General features: G+C 36.9%; 2 protein-coding genes across 3 annotated transcripts; one reads left to right on the plus strand and one right to left on the minus strand.

Annotated features, from left to right (window-relative positions):
* Positions 1-226: 226 nt before the first annotated feature.
* ppil1 (peptidylprolyl isomerase (cyclophilin)-like 1) lies at positions 227-3,881 on the minus strand. The gene is made up of 4 exons (XM_067587206.1): positions 3,681-3,881; positions 1,982-2,136; positions 1,093-1,161; positions 227-511 (listed from the first exon to the last, which is right to left on the minus strand). Exons 1-4 carry the CDS (start codon positions 3,734-3,736, stop codon positions 291-293), a joined length of 501 nt encoding a protein of 166 aa, XP_067443307.1. The 5' UTR covers positions 3,737-3,881; the 3' UTR covers positions 227-290.
* Positions 3,882-7,903: 4,022 nt separating this feature from the next.
* eno1b (enolase 1b, (alpha)) lies at positions 7,904-19,361 on the plus strand. Of its 2 annotated transcripts, none has more exons than XM_067587207.1 (12): positions 7,904-8,023; positions 12,231-12,325; positions 12,500-12,595; positions 13,150-13,208; positions 13,323-13,392; positions 14,165-14,298; positions 14,424-14,646; positions 16,130-16,327; positions 17,829-18,030; positions 18,149-18,257; positions 18,511-18,569; positions 18,980-19,361. In XM_067587207.1, the coding sequence occupies exons 2-12, from the start codon at positions 12,241-12,243 to the stop codon at positions 19,047-19,049; spliced, it is 1,305 nt and encodes a 434-aa protein (XP_067443308.1). In that variant the 5' UTR covers positions 7,904-8,023; positions 12,231-12,240; the 3' UTR covers positions 19,050-19,361. The 2 variants fall into 2 exon arrangements, with proteins under 2 accessions (XP_067443308.1, XP_067443309.1); XM_067587208.1 differs by lacking the exon at positions 7,904-8,023 and adding an exon at positions 11,953-12,072.
* The last annotated feature ends 1,090 nt before the right edge of the window (positions 19,362-20,451 follow it).

The raw sequence follows: 20,451 nt of genomic DNA on the forward strand, positions 1-20,451 counted from the left end.
GTGTCTAAGTGTTAAACAAAAAGTTTTGACATCTTTTTCAACAGCAGCCCTTAAGCTTTGTACAATAGAATAACCAGTTCTTTGACATTAATGTCCTCATTCCAACCAGTTTGACTTTTTGTGTGTTCCTCCAACCTTTGAGTTAATACTAGTGCAATACTTTCATGGATTGATCATTTCCATCGGTTGTTATACTTAAAAACAACAACAAATTATTACAGAAACATTTAACAGATATTTATTTATTTAAAAATCAGTGTAAAAAAACCCCAACAACAACCAGTATTCATTTAATTGGGTACGTTAGCTCTGACGATTTTGATATCATCAACTGGACGATCTTGACCACTTGTCTCCACCATCCCAATCCGGTTCAGCACTCCCATCCCCTGGCACACTCTTCCAAAAATACTGTGCTTTCCATCTAACCACTGAGTGGGTCCAAGAGTGAGGAAGAACTGACTTCCATTAGTGTCCGGTCCTGCGTTGGCCATCGCCAGAATACCGGCACCTAACAGACACACAGATGAAATGAGAGAATTAGACGTTTGTGACCATCCTCACTGTAAAAATATTAGAAACACTTCTTACTGTAATGCAACACGAATCAACAGCACCACAAACAGAGAAATTCAGCCATTAATATATGCATATATGTGCTTATATTGCATCTGTCTTCATGACGTGTTACTCAATATTTCCTTCCCTCTTTTGTTTACTGACAAATTCAAGCTTCAACCCAAGTTATGACCTTTTCTGCATTTTTATCAGCATCAGAGTAGCTCTATTGATGAGTGAAAAAATCAAGTATTAGTAGGTGTTATATTATGCATATATTTTGTATTCTAATATTTTTTTAAATAATTTGTATTGAAAAGGTGTTTACCTGGTTAGCACTCCTGTGGGTAAACCTAACATATATGAGATGGTCAGCTGCTATTTTTGTAAAAATAACATGAAGTACTGGCACACATAATCAGTTAATTGAAAAGTGTGCAGGAGCCTCTTATTTATTTACCAACACACATTCTCCTCCTCCACATCTGCCACCTTGTATTCAAGTAGTTTTTTCCCACCTATAATTATAATTACCTGTGAATTTCAGCTCTGGGTTCAGTTCATCTTCAAACTGTTTACCAAATATGGAGGCACCACCCCGACCTGTTAGGAAAACAAAGATACACCAAACTGCAGATTAACTCGCAAGTGATGTTTTGTAACTGAATAGACAAAATAAAACCATGAACATGTCACACTTCATTTTAAAAGACGTCCTGTGTATATTTCACACTGAAATAAACTACTCAAGCAAGATGGGCTTTTCATCTGAGAAGAGGTCAGTTTAAAATTATGAAAGTGTTTTCAGGGTGACAGCATTACTAATTAAAGTAAATATGATTGATTGACTTTCGAAATGGCATATCTGATAAAATAAGATAAGATAATGTAATTTATTATCCCCTTGGGGGAATTTTTCTTGGGCTCAGCGTTACTGCATCGGGCTGCATGTGTGAGCCTGAGCTTTTAGATGAGTGTAAGAATTGCTGTTTTTAATTTGGACAATATAAATTAATATATATAAATATATATTTTTTAAATCAACAAGCTCCTCTTCCATCACACTCTCCTCGCATCACCGCACTCCACACACAGACTACAGCGTGTTGTGTTGTGCAGTGCAGAGACGATCATCAGACTCACGCTTCCCTCCCTCAGAGATGTTTACAACTGCCGGGTCAGAAAGAGAGTAGGTGAGATTATGTCTGCCCCCTCTCACCTCTACCAGCCCCTCTTCCAAAAACTTCCCTCTCAGAGGAAAATCAGACTTAGAGCCCCCAGAACCTGGGCTGATTCTGATATAATTAGTGCTGAATTGCATAGTTCTTTCAGGAAACTTCCTAGGAATTTATGGACCTACAATGAATTAATTACCAGAATAATGTAATAATTTCTGGCTTTATCATGTGTGTGATGAACCCACCTGTCCCTGTAGGGTCTCCACCCTGCACCATGAAATCTTTGATTATTCGGTGAAACTTTGTGTTGTTGTAGTAGCCTCTTCTGGACAGCTCTGCAAAGTTCTTGCAGGTCTTTGGTGCATGTCTCCAGTACAGCTCCACCACGACCGTCCCCATCCTGCAAAGCAGTCAACACATGTCTCGTTCAAGAGCAGCCTGTGATTAGCAAAGGCTCAGATATACATAATTATAGATACAGCAAGGAGATTTCTGGTTGTTGTGGGTGTTTCTGGAGAAGGTGTGCAGCAGCTGTTTAGAGAAGCTTTTAGGCTCTCTCAAACACTTGGAAAATACAGAACTTATAGCAGAGCAGGAAATGGTGGGAAGGGGTTATTATTATTTTATTTAGTCAGTGGGGATTTTAGTTTAAATCCAGCAGGTGGTAGTATGCACCTTAAAGGTGTTTGCAATCCGCCAGTAAACCAAGAGAAGAAGAAACTAAAAGCTGAGCCCAGAAAAGAGTCCCTTATGTCAGTCAGCGCTGAGATTAAGTGCCTCCTCTCAGACACACTCTGACCAGTCCCAAACCAACACTGCTTTGCAAACACCAGTCAAAGTAAACAAAATTACAGCGCAATGTAAAGAAACTTATCTGGAACATTGGAAAGAAACAACTAAAAGCCAAAGTAGATTAGAACGCCGCTTTTTATATTATATATATATATATATATATATATATATACACATACATACATACATACATACATACATATATATGTATATACACACATATATATATACACACACACATATATATATATGTATATATATATATATAGAGAGAGAGAGATAGATAGATAGGTATTAGTTATTTATTACAGGTGACAGTCTTAGAAGCCATTATTGTATCCTTTATGAGAGGGTAGGGTGTCCATCACTTGCCACTCGACGGGAACAACAGTCTTGTTTTTATTTTTAAAGGCATCCTAAATAAACTACCATTTTATTTATCATCACGTTTAAGACCTAGAAATATGGGATACCTTACCCGCTCACAAGAATGCGTTACCTTGGATACCTTATATGAATACAGAACTGGGAAAAACTGCATTCACCTACTATGCTCCTCATAGGTGGAATAAGCTTCAAGAATCCCTTAAATTAAAAAAGTTTTTTAACCCTAGAACATTTTAAGACTCTGTTGGATGATATTTTATATAATTAATGCTCCTGTTTTTCTTAATGTGTTTTGTCCCCGTGTAATTGTATTTATATTGCTGTAATTTTCTTCTTGTTATTTGGTATTTTATAAGTGATTTGTCTTTTGTTTGTGTTGTATTTATGTTTGGTAGTGGTTTTACACTTTGTTATAGGACTTGTTTGATTGTGTATTAGCAGGGGTACCATTGTAAATGAGAATGTTGCTCTTAATTGGTTTCTCCTTAGTAAATAAGGGTATCTATCCATCTATTATACTATTTTTTAATAAGCATCCAAAGAAAAAACTAGCATGGTGACAAAGGAACGAAGCAAAGTTTGCAAACTTCGTATCCACACTCAGCAGCACTCTTACAGGGCTCTAGAGAATATCTAAAGCCCTGAAAGATATGATGGTATCTCTACAGTTACCTTAACCCAATAACAGCTATAACATCACCAAACAGACCTCACGTTACTGAAAGCTAACTCAGTTAGCAATTAGTGGTTTTAATAAAAACTTACGTCGTCTCCAGAGAAACTGTGGGCGGTTGCCATGTGTCTGGAGGTATCCCTGACATTATCTGCCCACACTGTGACCGTCAGTAGTCTCTAAACAACTATTTTTCAATAAAACGTAGGTGACTAGTAGCTTGTAGCACATTCATTCAATTCATTTCAGGGGGAGTTTCTTCTTCTGTGGTTGCCGCTCATTTCCTCCGCGTGTTAGAGGGCGACAGTTATAATTGACTGCCCCCTACTGGACGGAAGATATGAGAAGGACATGCACATAATGAGCTCTCTGGGATGGTTACCTGTGATTACCATTTTACGTTAACATGACCTATTTTGTAGCTACCTTAATTGTCTTTTTTTCTTTCCACAATACTTAAGATATAACTATAAAATAAACCAATATCAGAGTTTAGAGATATTTAAGGCAAGGTAAGGCAACTTTATTTATATAGCACATTTAATACCCAGAGACATTAAAAGTGCTTTACAGAAAATATATGAATATTACAGCAAGAACAATTAAAACATAGAATGTGTGTGTTAAGTGCGTCATGTTGATGATGAGCTTTGGCCTCTCTGATATGCTTTTAATCAACTTTATTTTGCGTCCTTTCTCAACAGTTTGCTGTTTGTCTGAAGAAAAGCCAATGACCTGAACACCTGTAAAATACAATGCATTCAGTTCAACAACTCTGCAAACTTACTTTGTAAAAGCTTATAAGGTTTATTTTTGTTGAGGCAGTTTCAGAGAAGTGTTGAAGCTAATAGGAATTTTAAATGAAAACTTAATAAAAAAAACTATTTTTAACTTAGTAATAACTTTAAAATACCCTCAAAATCTTTAAGGCTATGGTTTGGATTTGACTTTTGTTTGTCTCCTCCTTATACATTTATGAAGGGTAAAATATATAATATTTTTTGTACATCTGAATTTGTCATTTATTTAGTACATTTGAGAAACCACAATAGAGTTATGACTCCCCAAAATGTCATTTGTACAAAAGGGATATTGGATTAATTTCATTTTGACCAGAGAATATGTTTTGCATCAACAGTAAAAAAAAAAAAGAAGTTTTTATTCCGTCCTCCATCAACCTGTTTAGTGCTATTACAAGCACAAGTTCTCTGGATAAGACCAAATTGCTCTGTCATTTTAAAGTACAATGTAGTGATAAACAACAACATTGAACAGGAACTTGTCAATCCTTGTCAACACAGAGGCATTAAAATAATAAAATATACTAAAGACCATTAAATTGAATTTAAATAGATGTTTGTCATTGCCTTATACCACCAGTGTGTGTGAGTGGGTGAATGAGAAGGAAAAACATTGTAAAACACTGTATAAATTCAGCCATTTACAGCCATGTTACATCATCAAACTTTTTTTTACATTAAGCATTAGACTACAAGTTGAGCCTCTTTTTAGAATAACCAGAAAACAAACAATGCAACATGAGAGGTGAACATTCTCATAAAACCTTGATTTTCTGTGTAATAACTGAGGTCTAAGATGGCACATACACTCAAGAGTTCTTAACTGGGTCCGCACGGCTTATGTGGGTGTCAGTGAGAAGTCAGGTTGCTGTCATAATCGTGATTTCATTGTCACACATGGGGACTTCCACTCCACTAGACAAAAATTAGAGTGCGGGGTCCTACAGGGCTCCATCCTGGTCCTCCTCTGTTCAACCTATATATGCTTATGCTGCATTTGTCCTTGATGCAATGACATTTAAAAGCATGTGACATTTATTTATTCCAAACACTGTTGGAGCTAAATACTATATGTCTCTTGAGGATCACATGAGAGTATAAGCTGATGATAAAGCTCTACCATGCTGCAGGGCAAGGTTGTAGATTGAGACCAGAAAAGGCATGTCACAGGACAGTGTCATTTGTCCAGCATTATCCAGTGTCACCAAAATTATAGATTTTTATGGTGTAGTGTGGAGAGGAGGCAGGAATATCACATGTACAACTGAGAAAACAATAAGAGTTTTAAAGCTATAAGGAGAGCTTTACAAATCTCAGTGGAAAATGTCAAGTTTGATTTTTATGGCAACAAAAGCAAAACCATCAAGATTTGTTCATGTAAGGGCTAGAATAAAAAATGACAACTAGATTTTGACAAGAGATCAACATCAAGAGTTCATGTAGTGCATACAGGAAAGTGTGAGAAAGTAATTAATGTGAGCTGTTGAGATGATAGCTGAGATACCACAGGTTGTAATTTATAGAGCTATGATCAGTAGAAAAAAGGTGTCATGAACAGGACGGCTGCCAAAACAGTTGGAATTAAACTGTATGTAAAGACCTGCAGGCAAAAGCATCAATGGCTTGACATGCAGCTGTGTCATTATCACAAAAAATGGAACAAAAGTACACAGATGAGCAGTTTGTGAACTTATATATGAGGTGTGAACGATCAAGTATGTCTGGAAGTGGGACGGCCTGACGGCAAAAAGCGTTCACATTAAAGGTATTCAGCACAAATTGTGATCATCTCAGCAAGCTAACTAATCATAAAGACCGCTTGGGATTTATGAGAATTTCAGTGTCTCAAATATCCTCATAATAAATCAAAATGACAAAAGTTGTTATTATCAACCCTAAAAGTGCTCAAAAGACCCTGCAGCAGACTCCTCAGCCTTTGACCTCTAAAATAATAAATTTGGTTTTGACTTCGAACTTGTTTGTTTTGACTTGGTACTTGACTTTAGACTTCACAGCCAAGATTTGATAATAAGTTGTGACTTGCAAAACAATGACTTTGTCCCACCTCTGCTTAATGCTGATTGTTCTTCAGCTGACTCAGTTTTCAATAGGCCTACTATACACTATTGGACCAACAGTCCTAAACCTAAAGATATCTAAATTACTGTCCACATAAAAGGAGAATGAGCTCCTGAAAAGGTCAAGGCTCAATGCTTCCTCAAGGTATAGATGTTAAAAATCTTTTATTATAGTGGCTACATGATAAAAACAAGAGTGTCACATATTGACAGTAGAACAGGAGAAACTGTTTTGAGGAAGGCCAGTGTGTGGTCAATATGCATTAGTCTTGTTTTTATGAAGTAGCCACTATAATAAAGGCTTTTTAACTTTTATACCTTTACAGAGCAATGTGCCTTAACTTTTTCTGAAATTCATTCCCCTTTTTTGTAGACATCAAGAGCGCCTATTTTGTGTTTCAGATTGAATGTGTAAATCGGCCAATCGATTAATCAACTAATCCTTTCAGTGGTATTATGCGGGAAAACAAGGCAGTAACCTACTTTAGATATGACATTTGAAGTGAAAAAAGCAGATGTGAAAACATGTGTAGGGGGGTTTTAGTGTAAGTCTCTTCACTTCTTTTGTGAAGTGTGCAAAGAAATAGCATAAAGAAAGTTGTTTTTGTGGAGTGCATAAACTACAGACATGAAAGTGCAAGAGTATTGAATGAAATGTATATTAAAATCAAGAGAGAACACCAGGTCAGTGTTCAGTTTCCAGTGGTGGAAGAAGTATTCAGATCCTTTACTTAAGTAAAGTACTTAGTACTTATGTTAATGTTTAACACATTGTGCTGCTAATACTTATGTACTTGTTTCGTCTCTCTGACCGATATATTATTATATATGACATCATTAGATTATTAATACTGAAGCATCAGTGTGTATTGTATATGTACTATATGTATATAATATGTATTTTACTGTCATTAAACTTAATTTGAACTACTTTATATACAGTTAGCTCGAGGGAAAAGTCACTGTTTGGTGGAGCTGTTAAGAACTCAGACATCTGAAATGTGACCCCGACTACACACTGCACACTACACACTTTTTGTAAGACGTTAAAAGCCAAAAAGGTTGGAAACCACTAGCTTCATCTTTAACAATGTGTTGTATTTTAAAAGCTTGTTATATTATTGATTGTGTCAAATCTTCATCTAAAAAGTAACTAAAGCTGTCAAATAAATGTAGTGGAGTAGAAAGTACAATATTTCACTCTGAAATGTAGTGGAGTGAAGTATAAAGTAGCATCGAGTGGAAATACTCAAAGTACAAATACCTCAAATTTGTACTTAAGTACAGTACTTGAGTAAATGTGCTTATTGTATTCACAGAAAAAGCCTCTCACAGTGTACTTCACACTTTGAACTATAGACGGCAGCAACATGTAAACAAAGGCGCCAAAAATGTACGAGGAGAAGAAGAAACTCTTCCTCCTTCTTCTTCTTCTGCTTCTTCTGCTTCCTCCTCTTTGAAACACGTTTCACGGTTGGCACACCGGTTTCTTTGCTCCAGCGGCACTTCACTTCACTTCACCGAGCTTGTCTTAACTTGTCTGCGGGTTGACAACAGGTCAGTCACTATAGAGTCACTGTTTGGACTGTCTCTGTTCTTACTAAGAAGTATTTAATTAGTCTGTTTCCCCTGCAGGTGTAGTCTGTCATCAGTTAACGTTAGCTCCCGTTAGCCAACCGACCAAACCAGTTAATGCGGCTGCCATCAACGTTTGTGGTAAAAGTTAGAGCAGTTACAGCTCACATGCAGCATGTTACATGTGCTCAATGTTTGGTAAAGGTTATGACACAAATCAGCAGTAGTCTGTCAGAATATAAACTCGACATCCTCTATTTCTAATGAGATGCTGTGATTTGATTAAAAAAGTTTACTAACTTTTTTTATCCATTAGTAAGTGGACAAAAGGTCAAGAATGAACTGATATTATCCATAATGACAGTTCATATTTTGGCAATTAATGTAGCTGCTGTTTTAAGTGATTTACATGATGAAAAGTGTTGTAATGATTTACAAATATAACATCTAAACCTGTACCGTTTATACATCTATTTTACTTTAATTTACTGTCCCCTATAAAAGATATAAAAAGGTTTAAGTTCACTGATGTCATACACTGACAACAACTGTTTTGGTAGGAAATGGCTATATTTCCTAATGCATTTGTTTACACATTATGTAAAGTTGTGTTACTCAAGTCAAGTCAGTTTTATTTGTATAGCACTTTTCATATGCATTGGCACTTCAGTGTGCTTTTAATATTAGCATAAAAGCAATTAGTCAACATTCAAATTTATTTGTATAGCACCATCTCATACAAAGGCAGTTCAATGTGCTTTAGGCACATGGAGGAGATTCCCACCTTGTGACCGCAGAGATCTGCTGAGGTTATAAATTGACAGCATGTCTGAGATGTACTGTGGAGCCAGACCAGAAAGTGCTCTGTAAACCAAAAGGAGGATTTTGAATCATATGCTGAAAACAACAGTTAGCCCGTGAAGGTTCTGGAGGACTGGAGTTATATGATGTGATCTTTTTGTTCTGGTTAGAACTCGTGCGGCTGAGCTCTGGATAAATTGTAATCTATAGGTTTTGTTTGGAAGACCCATGAACAGAGAGTTGCAGTAATCCAGCATGCTCATGACAAATGCATACATGAGTTTCTCTGAGTCAGACTGGGAGAGAAAGCCTCTGATTCTGGAAATGTTTCTGAGTTGGAAAAAGGCAACCTTGGTGATGTTGTTAATATGATCCTTAAAGCTGAGTAAACCATCCATGGTTACTCCTAGGTTTTCAATCTGGTCACTTGTTTTTAGTGATCTGGACTCCAGGTACTTGCAGACAAATTGCCTTTGGGCTTTAACACCTACAACCAAAATCTCAATTTTCTTCCTGTTCAGCTGAAGGAAGTTTGCTGCCATCCAGTGGTTGATTTCTTCAAAGCAACTGACTAGGCAGTTTATGGGTTGGAAGTCATTGGAGGATAGTGAGATGAGAAGCTGCTTGTCATCAGCATAATTATGGTAGCTGATGTTATGTTTGCTGATTATGTAACTGAGGGGAAGCTTTTATAGGTTGAATAGAAGAGGACCCAGGATGGAGCCCTGTGGGATCTCATGCTCTAATTTGTGTCTGTTGGAGTGGAAATCCCCAAAGTGTGACAATGAAATCATGATTATGCAAGTAGGATTCGCACCACTGGAGGACCGTACCAGACAGACCCACCCAGTTTTTAGCCTTTCCAGAAGAATCCCATAATCCACAGTGTCAAATGCAGAGCTTAGGTTTAGCAGTATTAGGACTGAAGTTTTTTTATTGTCATTGTTGATCCTCATTTCATTAACAACTTTTAGAGGAGCAGTTTCTGTGCTATGTGATTTGCAGAGGCCAGACTGGAATTTATCATATATATTATTATCTGTAAGACAGAAGCAGTTTAGCAGTTCAGTGATCTTACTCAGGAAGGTGAGGTTGGAGATTGGCCTATAGTTGGTAATTGCATTTGGGTCCAGGTTACTATTTTTTAGAAGTGGTCTAACAGCAGCAGATACCAGTCTGAAGGGAACAGTTTACTATTGAGAAGATGTCATCTGTTAAAAAAATAAAAGCAGTTTTGGAAAAGGATGCTGGAAGTTGATCAAGGGGACTGTTAGAGGACTTAAGACGATTTATGGCATCAGTGAGATCACTGGAGTCTACAGTGGAGAAATGTTTGAGACCGTTAGCATGCTTACCTGCCAACACTCCCACTTTTCTCAGGAGTCTCCCTATTTTTAACCCTTTCTCCCGCTGTGTTCCTGATTAGTAATTACTACCGATAATCTCCCGACTTCAGTTTTCCCTTTTAGTTATCACAACCTGTTTCTAGCACTGTACAGCGTGTGTGCACAGCTGCTCTCTGTGCAGGCAGTCCTTCATCCTGTCCTCTGCTGCTGATGTGATTCACTGCCTGCAGGTACTGCTGGTAGAGAGAGGAGGTACTGGGTTGTCTCAGCCAGTAACTAAGTTTACAAGAATTTGCCAACTGTTAAGATATGTGCTAAACTGAGATAAACAGTTTGGCTACAGCTTTCGTTGTGGTGTGCTGTGGTTGTGAAAAACATACTGGTGGTGGATGGGACACTGCAGGCAAAGCAGTTGAAAATATCACTTTTCTACATGTTTAGGCTTGTTGAAAAGGTGGTTTGATAAAGTTGTTATTGGCTTATTAAAACTGAACACCGAATCAAATACTTACACATTCACACAAATAATAATAATAATAATAATAATAATAATAAAAATAGAAAAAAATAAATAAAAATGATTAAAAGTTGAAAAACAGTTGTCAGCTAGTCATAAGCCTGAGAAAACAGAAAGGATTTAAGTTTTCTTTTAAATGTGGAAACAGTAGTAACTGATCTCAGGTCATCTGGTAGTTGGTTCTAGAGAGTAGGACCAAAGTAACTAAAAGCTTCCTCCAAAGACCTTGATCTTATTCTCAGTACAATTAAGTGACAACTACCAGATGACCTGAGGTTGTTTGTTTTTCAGCCTACTTGTTTCTGCTCCTGTATTACGTCAACTTTTTATTTATATCACTCAATATCAAAAATCACAATCTTTCCGATCTGTACAAAATACAACACCCTCTATCCTTAGACACTCAATTTGAATAAGGAAAAACTCCCTGGGGAAAAAAAACATTTAATAGGGAAGAAATGGAAGAAACTTCAGGAAGAGTAACAAAGGAGGGATCCCTCTTCCAGGACGGAGTCCACTGTTGCAAACATTATGCTTGGTGTTGATTTAATCCAAATCTGGCTTCATTTAGAGATGGCTGGATAAATGGACCAAACATCTATTTATAAAGGGAGTGTGTAGGGGGTAGTTTCATTAGGAATAGCTATCGATGAGAGTTTAGCAAGGATGCTATGTTGGTTTTTGTACTAGGGTTTTATCTTTAAATCACCACTATCACACACACATACAAGTACATGTTAACCACAGTTAAGAGTTTTTGTTCTATTAAAATTCAAATGATCCTCAACAACTAATATAACGGAATTGTTTAGATCAGTTTGTGTTTAACCTGTTGGATTTCATGGAGTGAGTCTTCTTTGCCAGTTAGTCAGATTAGGTGTGTCTGTCTTGTCTTTAATCTGGTGTTTATTCATTTTGATCGTTGGAACAGGAATTGTTGTTTCCTTAATGGTCTTGTAGCGTGCAAGCCCAGTCTGCAGGAAGAGTCATTGTATTGGTTTGTTAGCTCGCTTGTTTATCTGGAAAAGGAGGGGATTATAGCGGATAGCATGTCATGTGGTTCATAGCAGAGTGACTTTGCTATTCCAGAAATTCTGTTGTAATCAAGGTAATGTCACAACTGTGTGCCTAAATTTAAATTCATATAGCCTACATTTTTACTGCAGCGATGCAGTGTAGCTGTAAATGCAAGCTTAACCTTGCTTTGATAGATGCAGCAATTTCTGCATCCGTACAGCCATGTGATTAATCAGATGAGAAGGCCTAATCCAATTAGGATAGTAGCATGCTTGTTAGCACTCCTAAGCTTGCAGCTAGGTCAGGATATTTTTGTGAGTAAGCCTCAAGGAGGAAAGAGTGAAAAAGAGGTACGTCAGATGTTTTTCAGTATTAGGAAAACTTTATTTTTAAACAGCTTTAAACTAGTTTTTGCATTATCCTTCTGTCTCAAACCAGAATTGTCATAGGCTACCAGTGTGTCTTTGATCGCCTGATATCAAGTCCAACTTCTCTGTCTCATCTCAAGGTCCTGCACCATGTCCATTCTCAAGATCCACGCCCGAGAGATCTTCGACTCCCGTGGAAACCCCACCGTAGAGGTTGACCTCTACACTGACAAAGGTAGGTTTAAATGTACGACTGTTGACTGTGGGATGCAGGTAAAATGAGTGAATGTATGTATGTATGTATGAATTTATGTTCACACATGCCTCAACACCAAAATTAATTCCATTAAATTCAGTGATTGTTAAATCACAACTCTGATCTCTTTCTGCTCTCATGTACATTTCTCAGGCTTGTTCAGGGCAGCTGTACCAAGTGGTGCATCTACTGGTATCTATGAAGCCTTGGAGCTCAGGGATAATGACAAGTCTCGCTACCTTGGCAAAGGTTTGTCCACCATTTTTGTTTTTCCCTTTAAATGTATGTTTTCTCAGTTTGAAGAAGAATTTATTTTAAAGGAAAATACTATATCCCCTGTTTTTCTGTGTCATTTTTACTCTCCATTCTCTCCCGTCCTCTTTACCAGATGTGAAAGGGTTAGTGAGTTCCCATCGCCTGTCTCTCTTGATTAACAACTAAGCGTTGTGCAATTGACAGTAGGATGATTAATTACACTGTCATAAAAAATCCAAGCGATCATTGGACGCTTTTGGCAATCGAGCAGATATGATGTGCATGCTGAATCGTCTGTAAGGCATGCTGTCGTCCCAGTATTGATGTTAAGCCTGTGGATTGGTTGATTGTGAAATAAAACTGTGTTGACATCTTAAATAGGAGTAATTAATGACGTAAAACAATAAAAATATAATCATTTACACTAGTGCATGCTTCTCCGTCTCACAAGAATAAGAGTTGCATGTGTTGCTGAATATACGGCCTTATTATATTTGCTTCGCTCATAATATTGTGAAAGACTAATCACACTAATCTCTCTGTCACAGGAGTCTCACAGGCTGTAGATCATATAAATTCAACTATTGCACCCGCACTTGTTGGCCAAGTAAGAAAATAATTCCCATTCTCTGTTTTATTTTCAAAATGTTGTACTAATAAAGATTCAGAAAGTTTTCCTCCTGCTTGTAATGCTAATGTGAATCACTTCCCCTCTCCTCAGGATGTATCAGTGGTTGAGCAAGAGAAAATTGACCAGATGATGATTGACATGGACGGTACAGAGAACAAATGTAAGTGAGTCATAATTCAACCACTGTAACTTATAAATCTACAACAGTCGCACAGTGCAGTGCAGACTCCAGATTTCTGATGATGCAGTAATCTTTACTTTTTGTTTGTTTTGCCACATTTTTGCCTACAATCTGCAAGTGAAGATGCTGTTCAGTTTGATTGAGGTCAGGTGACAAACTTGACCACTTAGGAATGTTTCACTGTTTGGCCCTAAAAGCATTATTAATCTTTTTTTCCAATGAGATTTGATTGCATATGGTTGAATTTGTGGTGTTTCAAGATGTTTTTGTATACTTTCAGTTTATCTCCCTGCTCCCTTATCAGCTGTGACATTATCAATGAATATCAGATCCAAGCTTAAAAAAATTACATAGATGCTTCATGGTGGCCTAGTGGTCCAGACAAGGACCTTTGTTGCATACACTCTGTCTTCCTGTCAGCCCTTTTCATGGAAAAATGCCAACATACAAAAAACAAAACAAATAGGGTTTCAACTACTGATTATTTATTTAATAATTGCTTTGTCTATAAATGTGAGAGAATAGTGAAAATACCTGTTAGTCTTATTTTGTCCCACCAACAGTTTACTGTCATGTATGACAAAGAAAAGTTTTAAATTGTCACATTTGAGAAGCTAAAAGCAACAACATTTTTGGCATATTTGCATAAAAAAATTACTAAAACGATTATAAAAATAATTTTCTGTCAATCATCTAATTGATGTATTGATGCAGCTCTACAAAACAACTTTTTTTGCTTTATTTCAAACAGCCAAATTTGGAGCAAATGCCATTCTGGGTGTGTCCTTGGCTGTTTGCAAGGCTGGTGCAGCAGAGAAAGGAGTCCCCCTGTATCGTCATATTGCTGACCTTGCAGGAAACCCAAAGGTCATCCTGCCTGTGCCGGTGAGACTTTTCTTAGCAAAGTACATGCATACATATCCTCATATTTTTTTTTCTAATTATTCAGTTCACCTGCCAATTTATTGTGAAGTCACAGCTCTCATTTCCTCTTCCTCCTCCTCCATCAGGCCTTCAATGTGATCAATGGTGGCTCTCATGCAGGCAACAAGCTTGCCATGCAGGAGTTCATGATCCTGCCCGTTGGTGCCAGCACCTTCAAAGAAGCCATGCGCATTGGAGCCGAGGTCTACCACAATCTCAAGAACGTCATCAAGAAGAAATATGGCCAGGATGCCACCAATGTGGGTGACGAAGGAGGCTTTGCACCAAACATCCTGGAGAACCAGGAAGGTAATTTCATTTAATGTCTTTTCTGAGTGGTTGGATTCAAAAGCAGGATTAGTACAGTTGTCACTTTCCTTCAAAACCACGATGTTGACCAGTTTGACCTCATTAAAAAGTAAATATGCTACAATGTAAACAGCAACCAGTGAAAACCACTACAAACACTTTGAGTTGCACAATATGATGCTTACTGTGCAACTGTGAAATAAACTTAGATTATTCAAAACGCCTTTTTTGGAGGGTTAACATACTGGTCAATGATGTAGAATGATCATGAACTTAGGCTACGTTCAGACTGCAGGCAAAAGTGGCCCAAATCTGATTTTTTTTTTTTTTTTTTGCTCATATGTGACTCAGATCTGTTTTTTCATGAGTTGTGAATATGATCTGTTCAATGCTGATTTGGGCCACTTTTGTTTGGACTGCAGGCAAATCAGATTTGTTTCTCAAATCAGATCTTTAAGACAGACTGTCCACACTGTTATTTGCAAGTGATCAGGTCAGATTTGTGTGTCACGACATCACCAACCTATCAGCATGGGTTGGCAATGACTTAGGCGTCAGTAACTATGCACGCTGGTGACACAGCTTTCCGGCGCTGAATCATGAGAAATGGAGATTCATCATCCCCCCAAAGTGCCAGCAGACAATTTATTTTGGCGTCTGTTAACAAATTGTTGTTCTCTGTGTTGTCCTCCACACTGTTCTGCAAGTAGCAGCATGGATTCTGTTCAGCCGCTCAGATGCACTTCCGTCAATCTGGATTTGACGTCATCATTGTGTGTCGCATTATAAGTGATGCAAAAGACACTTTGAAATCTGATTTGAGTGTCCAGACTGAGAGGCATCTGTAGAAATCAGAGTGGAATCACATTTCAAATCACCTCCAAATGTGGTTTGGATTCGATTTGCAAAAATTGCATTTCATGTGGTTTTTTGCTGCCCAGACTTTCTAAAATCAGTCTGCATCAATCTGGATGTGCCAAAAAACAGATTTGGGTTGGCGGTCTGAACAAGACCTAAGTGACCATAAAAATAAAAACAAGAATAAGAACTATATGTAATGTGATACAGTAGACCTGCTAAAAATACAACTTCACTTTAAATGTTTGATTTTTGTTGAGATTTTCAGTTCATAAATTTTGAGACTGTAGTTGGTTTCGATGTTGTATTGAACTCTATCATATTCACAGGTGTCTCATCCTCCTTGTGAAGTTAAAAATTTGAAACAATACAAATCTAAATCCTGCAATTAAAAGCACCTAAGAACAGTGAACAGTTGACTGTTAACAGTTAAAAGTTACGTTTTACAAAGATGCTATTTGTTACAGAACTGTTTTCATTGAAATTTTACATCATCATAAGTAATATTCTACATCTGGCTTTATCAAAATTAATCTTTCCGTAATAATATATTTTTTATATCATATTTTTCGTGTTATATGTTCTGTCTTTTCTCATATTTTTCATGCAATGTTTAATCCTGCAGCTCTGGAGTTAATAAAGGACGCCATTGCCAAAGCAGGATACACAGATGAGGTTGTGATTGGCATGGATGTGGCAGCGTCTGAATTCTACAGGGAGGGAAAATACGACCTGGACTTCAAGTCTCCTGACGACCCCAGCCGTTACATCACTCCTGACGAGCTGGCTGATCTCTACAAGAGCTTTGTTAAGGATTATCCAGGTAACCTCCAGCAAAGACAATACAGCTGTCATGTGATAAGAAAGCACCAACACAGTTTAATGAAGTGAAGGGATCTGGTTGTTCTGTAACTTTATGAGGTGCCATTCTTAGCATTATTCAATTCATCCTCTAAAATTGACAGACAATTGATTGTTTGCTATTTTCAACACTAGTTTACAACATCAAACACCAGTTTCATCCTTGGAAAGCTGCCAAGAACTGCAACATTCACAAGTTTTATTTTTTCTGAAATTTATCTTCAAATAAAAGACAACAAAAGGCGTCTTGTGCGTCAATACAAATTTCAGATCTTAAATGAAACAGATCAAGACTCACTTTACCAGCTCTGGCAAATATGGTTGTCAATTCCAACAGGAGCTTAAATTTTAAATTTGATCACAATAATCGTCTTTGTTCGGAGTCAAAAGAAAAACGCCGTACAGAGACAGGATTTGTCACTTCAGATTCTGAGAACATGTCAACAACATGTGTGTCATCTACATGTATGAAGTGTTTGTGCAGGTTTTATATTATGTCTTGTACAGTCATATTGTAGGTTTATCAATTGTGGAATCTTAATTTATTGCTTCATCAACTCTAATAACTCCTTGAAGATCTGTGCCTGTCAAAGATTTACAGATGCACGCAAATTAATTTTCTTAAACTTCAGTTGTTCTAATTATTATTGGAAGATAATGGCATAGTAACACAGGTGTCTTCTATACTGGTGAATACTGGTATAAGTGCAAATTTTCAGAGTTAAATTGAACTTTTCTAGCATTAATGTACTTTAAATAGGGGTGATTGCATTTAATTGAGTATTTTTAAATGTTCAAATGATCCTTTTTAGAATTAAAGGATAATTCTGTGTTATTACAACTTATTTGTGTAATTTTGGCAAACATTCCTATCGATGATAATAACATTAATATCGCTGAAAAAAAAGTCTGACAGGTAAGGAACACGAGCAGTCAGGCGATCATAAACGGACACTAAAATTATGACCCAAATTGTCCGTTGTAAACATCCGTCACGTCAACTTTCTGGTTCAACTTTGATTCAGGTGACTGTACTTGCTGTAGTTGCACATACACACAGTTTTCCTGTACAATAAAGGGTTGTACAGACATTTCACGTGTGCTGACTTTGTTTTACCTTGAAATAAAGTGGTTTATATATTGTTTATCTAAAGCGATCTGATTTTCTAATTATTTATGTTTCTTGCCCCGTTAAACTTGTCCAGATCTCAGAAATTATTTTAGTAAATAAAATGTCAATAAACTGATAGAAATTATGACCAAAACTACAGAAGTATATGATAAATTAATCTTCAAACTTTGATTAAAAGCTGGGATTTGTTCCTTTAGGAGCTGTTTGTTTGGATCCTTTTATGGAAGTTCAGCTGAATGTGATTATAAAAACTTCAAGTTGTTCTTAATAATCTGTTAAACTGTCCAGAAAGGAGTCTTTGCATTTTAGAAACACATATTGTCATTCACAGTGGTCTCCATTGAGGATCCTTTCGACCAGGATGACTGGGCGGCCTGGACCAACTTCACTGGAAGCACAGACATCCAGGTTGTTGGAGACGATCTTACAGTGACCAACCCTAATCGCATCACCAAGGCGGTGGAGGAGTCCGCCTGCAACTGTCTGCTGCTTAAAGTCAACCAGATTGGCACGGTCACTGAGTCCATGCGAGCGTAGGTCAAATTACTATATATCTACTATATGTATGAATGTAAAATTTACCAAGCAGTGACCTGGATTGTCTAGATGGAATCAATGACCTGTTATCTAAATCTCTCTCCCTGCCTCCAGGTGTAAGATGGCCCAGGAGAGCGGCTGGGGCGTGATGGTCAGCCATCGCTCTGGTGAAACTGAGGACACCTTCATTGCAGATTTGGTGGTCGGCCTCTGCACTGGACAGGTAAAATCAGATAATATCAACATTTATTGCGTGACTGCATCTTTTGAGAATATATTAAATTGCCCCTATATGTGTGAAATTATGGGGATATTATACTGACTTTATAAACTACTTTAAGAAAAACCTTCAGTGAATAAAAGTCACCTGTTACTAAAAGCTAAAATGCAATGACGGGTATTATCTTGAACAAAGAAAATAGCTAAGATACCTGTGGTTGAAATTACTTTACACAATGTTTTTCACACACTTTCAGATTAAGACCGGGGCTCCCTGTCGCTCTGAGCGTTTGGCCAAATACAACCAGATTCTTAGGTGAGTCTCATTCTGATACAAATTGAGGAATTTTATCACGATTCTGTCGTTTTGTTTTTTTTTAATATAAAAATGTGACCTTGTATGTATTAATGTTTATTTTGTGAAATAAGATACCACCAATACCTTCCTGCTAAACTACAACTACATACTAGTTCTGTATCAATTAAAAATTAAAAGATCTTAAATTATATTGTTTATTGTTTTTGGTCGGTACAGAAATCTGATTTTTGCATCATTTCAATATTTTTAAACAGCATTGTAACTCTACTGTGACTCATATCTTTGGTGGGCTTCAGTAACACCAAGTTGGGGTTTTATATGAAACCAGTAACATAATTTAATGCTTGTTGTAAAAATAACAGAGGAAGCTAACTTTTGATTTGTTTTTTGTTTATTTTTAAATGTAGAATTGAAGAGGAGCTGGGTGACGAGGCTTGTTTCGCTGGAAAGAACTTCAGAAAGCCGTTGATAGAGTGAACGAGTAAATCATTTACTTCACATAGGCATGAAATGTATAACAACACATTGAGTAACAATGAAAAACACTGTAGAGCGATAACGGTTAATGTAGAACTACTGACATACTAATGGTGGTAATGAATTTATAGAAAGAAAGTTGGAATTGTGACTCTTTCAATCAAATTTTCTAGTGTATTCTGTTTTTCTAATGTGGAGTAAATTATAGACCTGATTATAACTTGAGTAATATTTATTTACAACATAAATTAATGATCACAAATGCTGCACTTGGAGACACAACTAATAATAAAAAAAAAGTTTTCTTTTTGACAGGTTGTATTGTGATTATTTTTCACTGTTTCATTTTCCTCTGCACTCCTGTGTGTGTTTGGTGTTTGTGTTGCGTGCAGTGAGTGACCTGGAGCGTCATAAAGCCTCCCAGAATATGGAAAAAGATTCATAAGTGAAGTATCCTGAACTGCACATGTGTAATAGGTGAATAGAGATGGTTCCAGAGACTTGGACTAGAGATTCCTTCTGCTTAGAAATGTTGAACTGCTCATCTCAGATTGACTTTTTTCTTCTGGTCTTGCCCTGTTTTTTCGTATAAGTCAAATTCAGTGCAGTTTTGTTTGCTCTTCTTTAAACAGTCATAATTCATAAGTCTTTGCACCATTGTATTTCTTAAATCATAAACCCTTTCCTGCAAATTATTTGATTTTTGAAGGTACATTTTTCTTAAATTCTCTCATTAATGCTTTTTGATGCACACACACAGGCTCATTTGCATAATTTAAAAGTCCACAAGGTTAAATTTGTCATTCTTGCAATACACAATACTCAGTATACAGGGAAATTAAATTGTGTTCCTTCAGTGCCACTGTGAACACATTAACAGATACAGTAAAAAACAACAACAGACAAGTAAAAAGACATAGTGTAAGTAACATTGAGTGAAGTGCAATGAATGAAAAGTGTTGTCACATGTAAGGATATGCCTTGTTTCAATAAAAACAATAAAATGTTCTAGTGATCAAAAAAATGTACATAAAAATAATAATAATGGCTGCAATAGTAAATAAAGACAATATAAAACTGGCAACAGGAAGGGTGCTGTTTTGCAGCATTGTATACACAGCGTAGTTGCTTTGTGTGTGAGAGAGACAAACAGGAAGAGATAATTTACCGTAAATTTGAAAATGGGACAAGAGGGAGGGGGATCTGCTTGCTGTACTTGGGTTCAAGCTGTTTGTGTCATGATGCACTCAGTACAGGTTTGTGCAGTATAATATATTTTCTGTTTAAAACTACCCTTAATTAAAGTTGTTTATAAAAACATTTTGGTTCAGTTGCTCTGTAGCTCTTCCAGCAGATCAGACAAACCAGATCAACACCAAAGGGATTTTTCCACAACCTGGCA

Source organism: Thunnus thynnus, chromosome 4 (assembly GCF_963924715.1).
Source record: "Thunnus thynnus chromosome 4, fThuThy2.1, whole genome shotgun sequence".
NCBI classification, from domain to species: domain Eukaryota; kingdom Metazoa; phylum Chordata; class Actinopteri; order Scombriformes; family Scombridae; genus Thunnus; species Thunnus thynnus.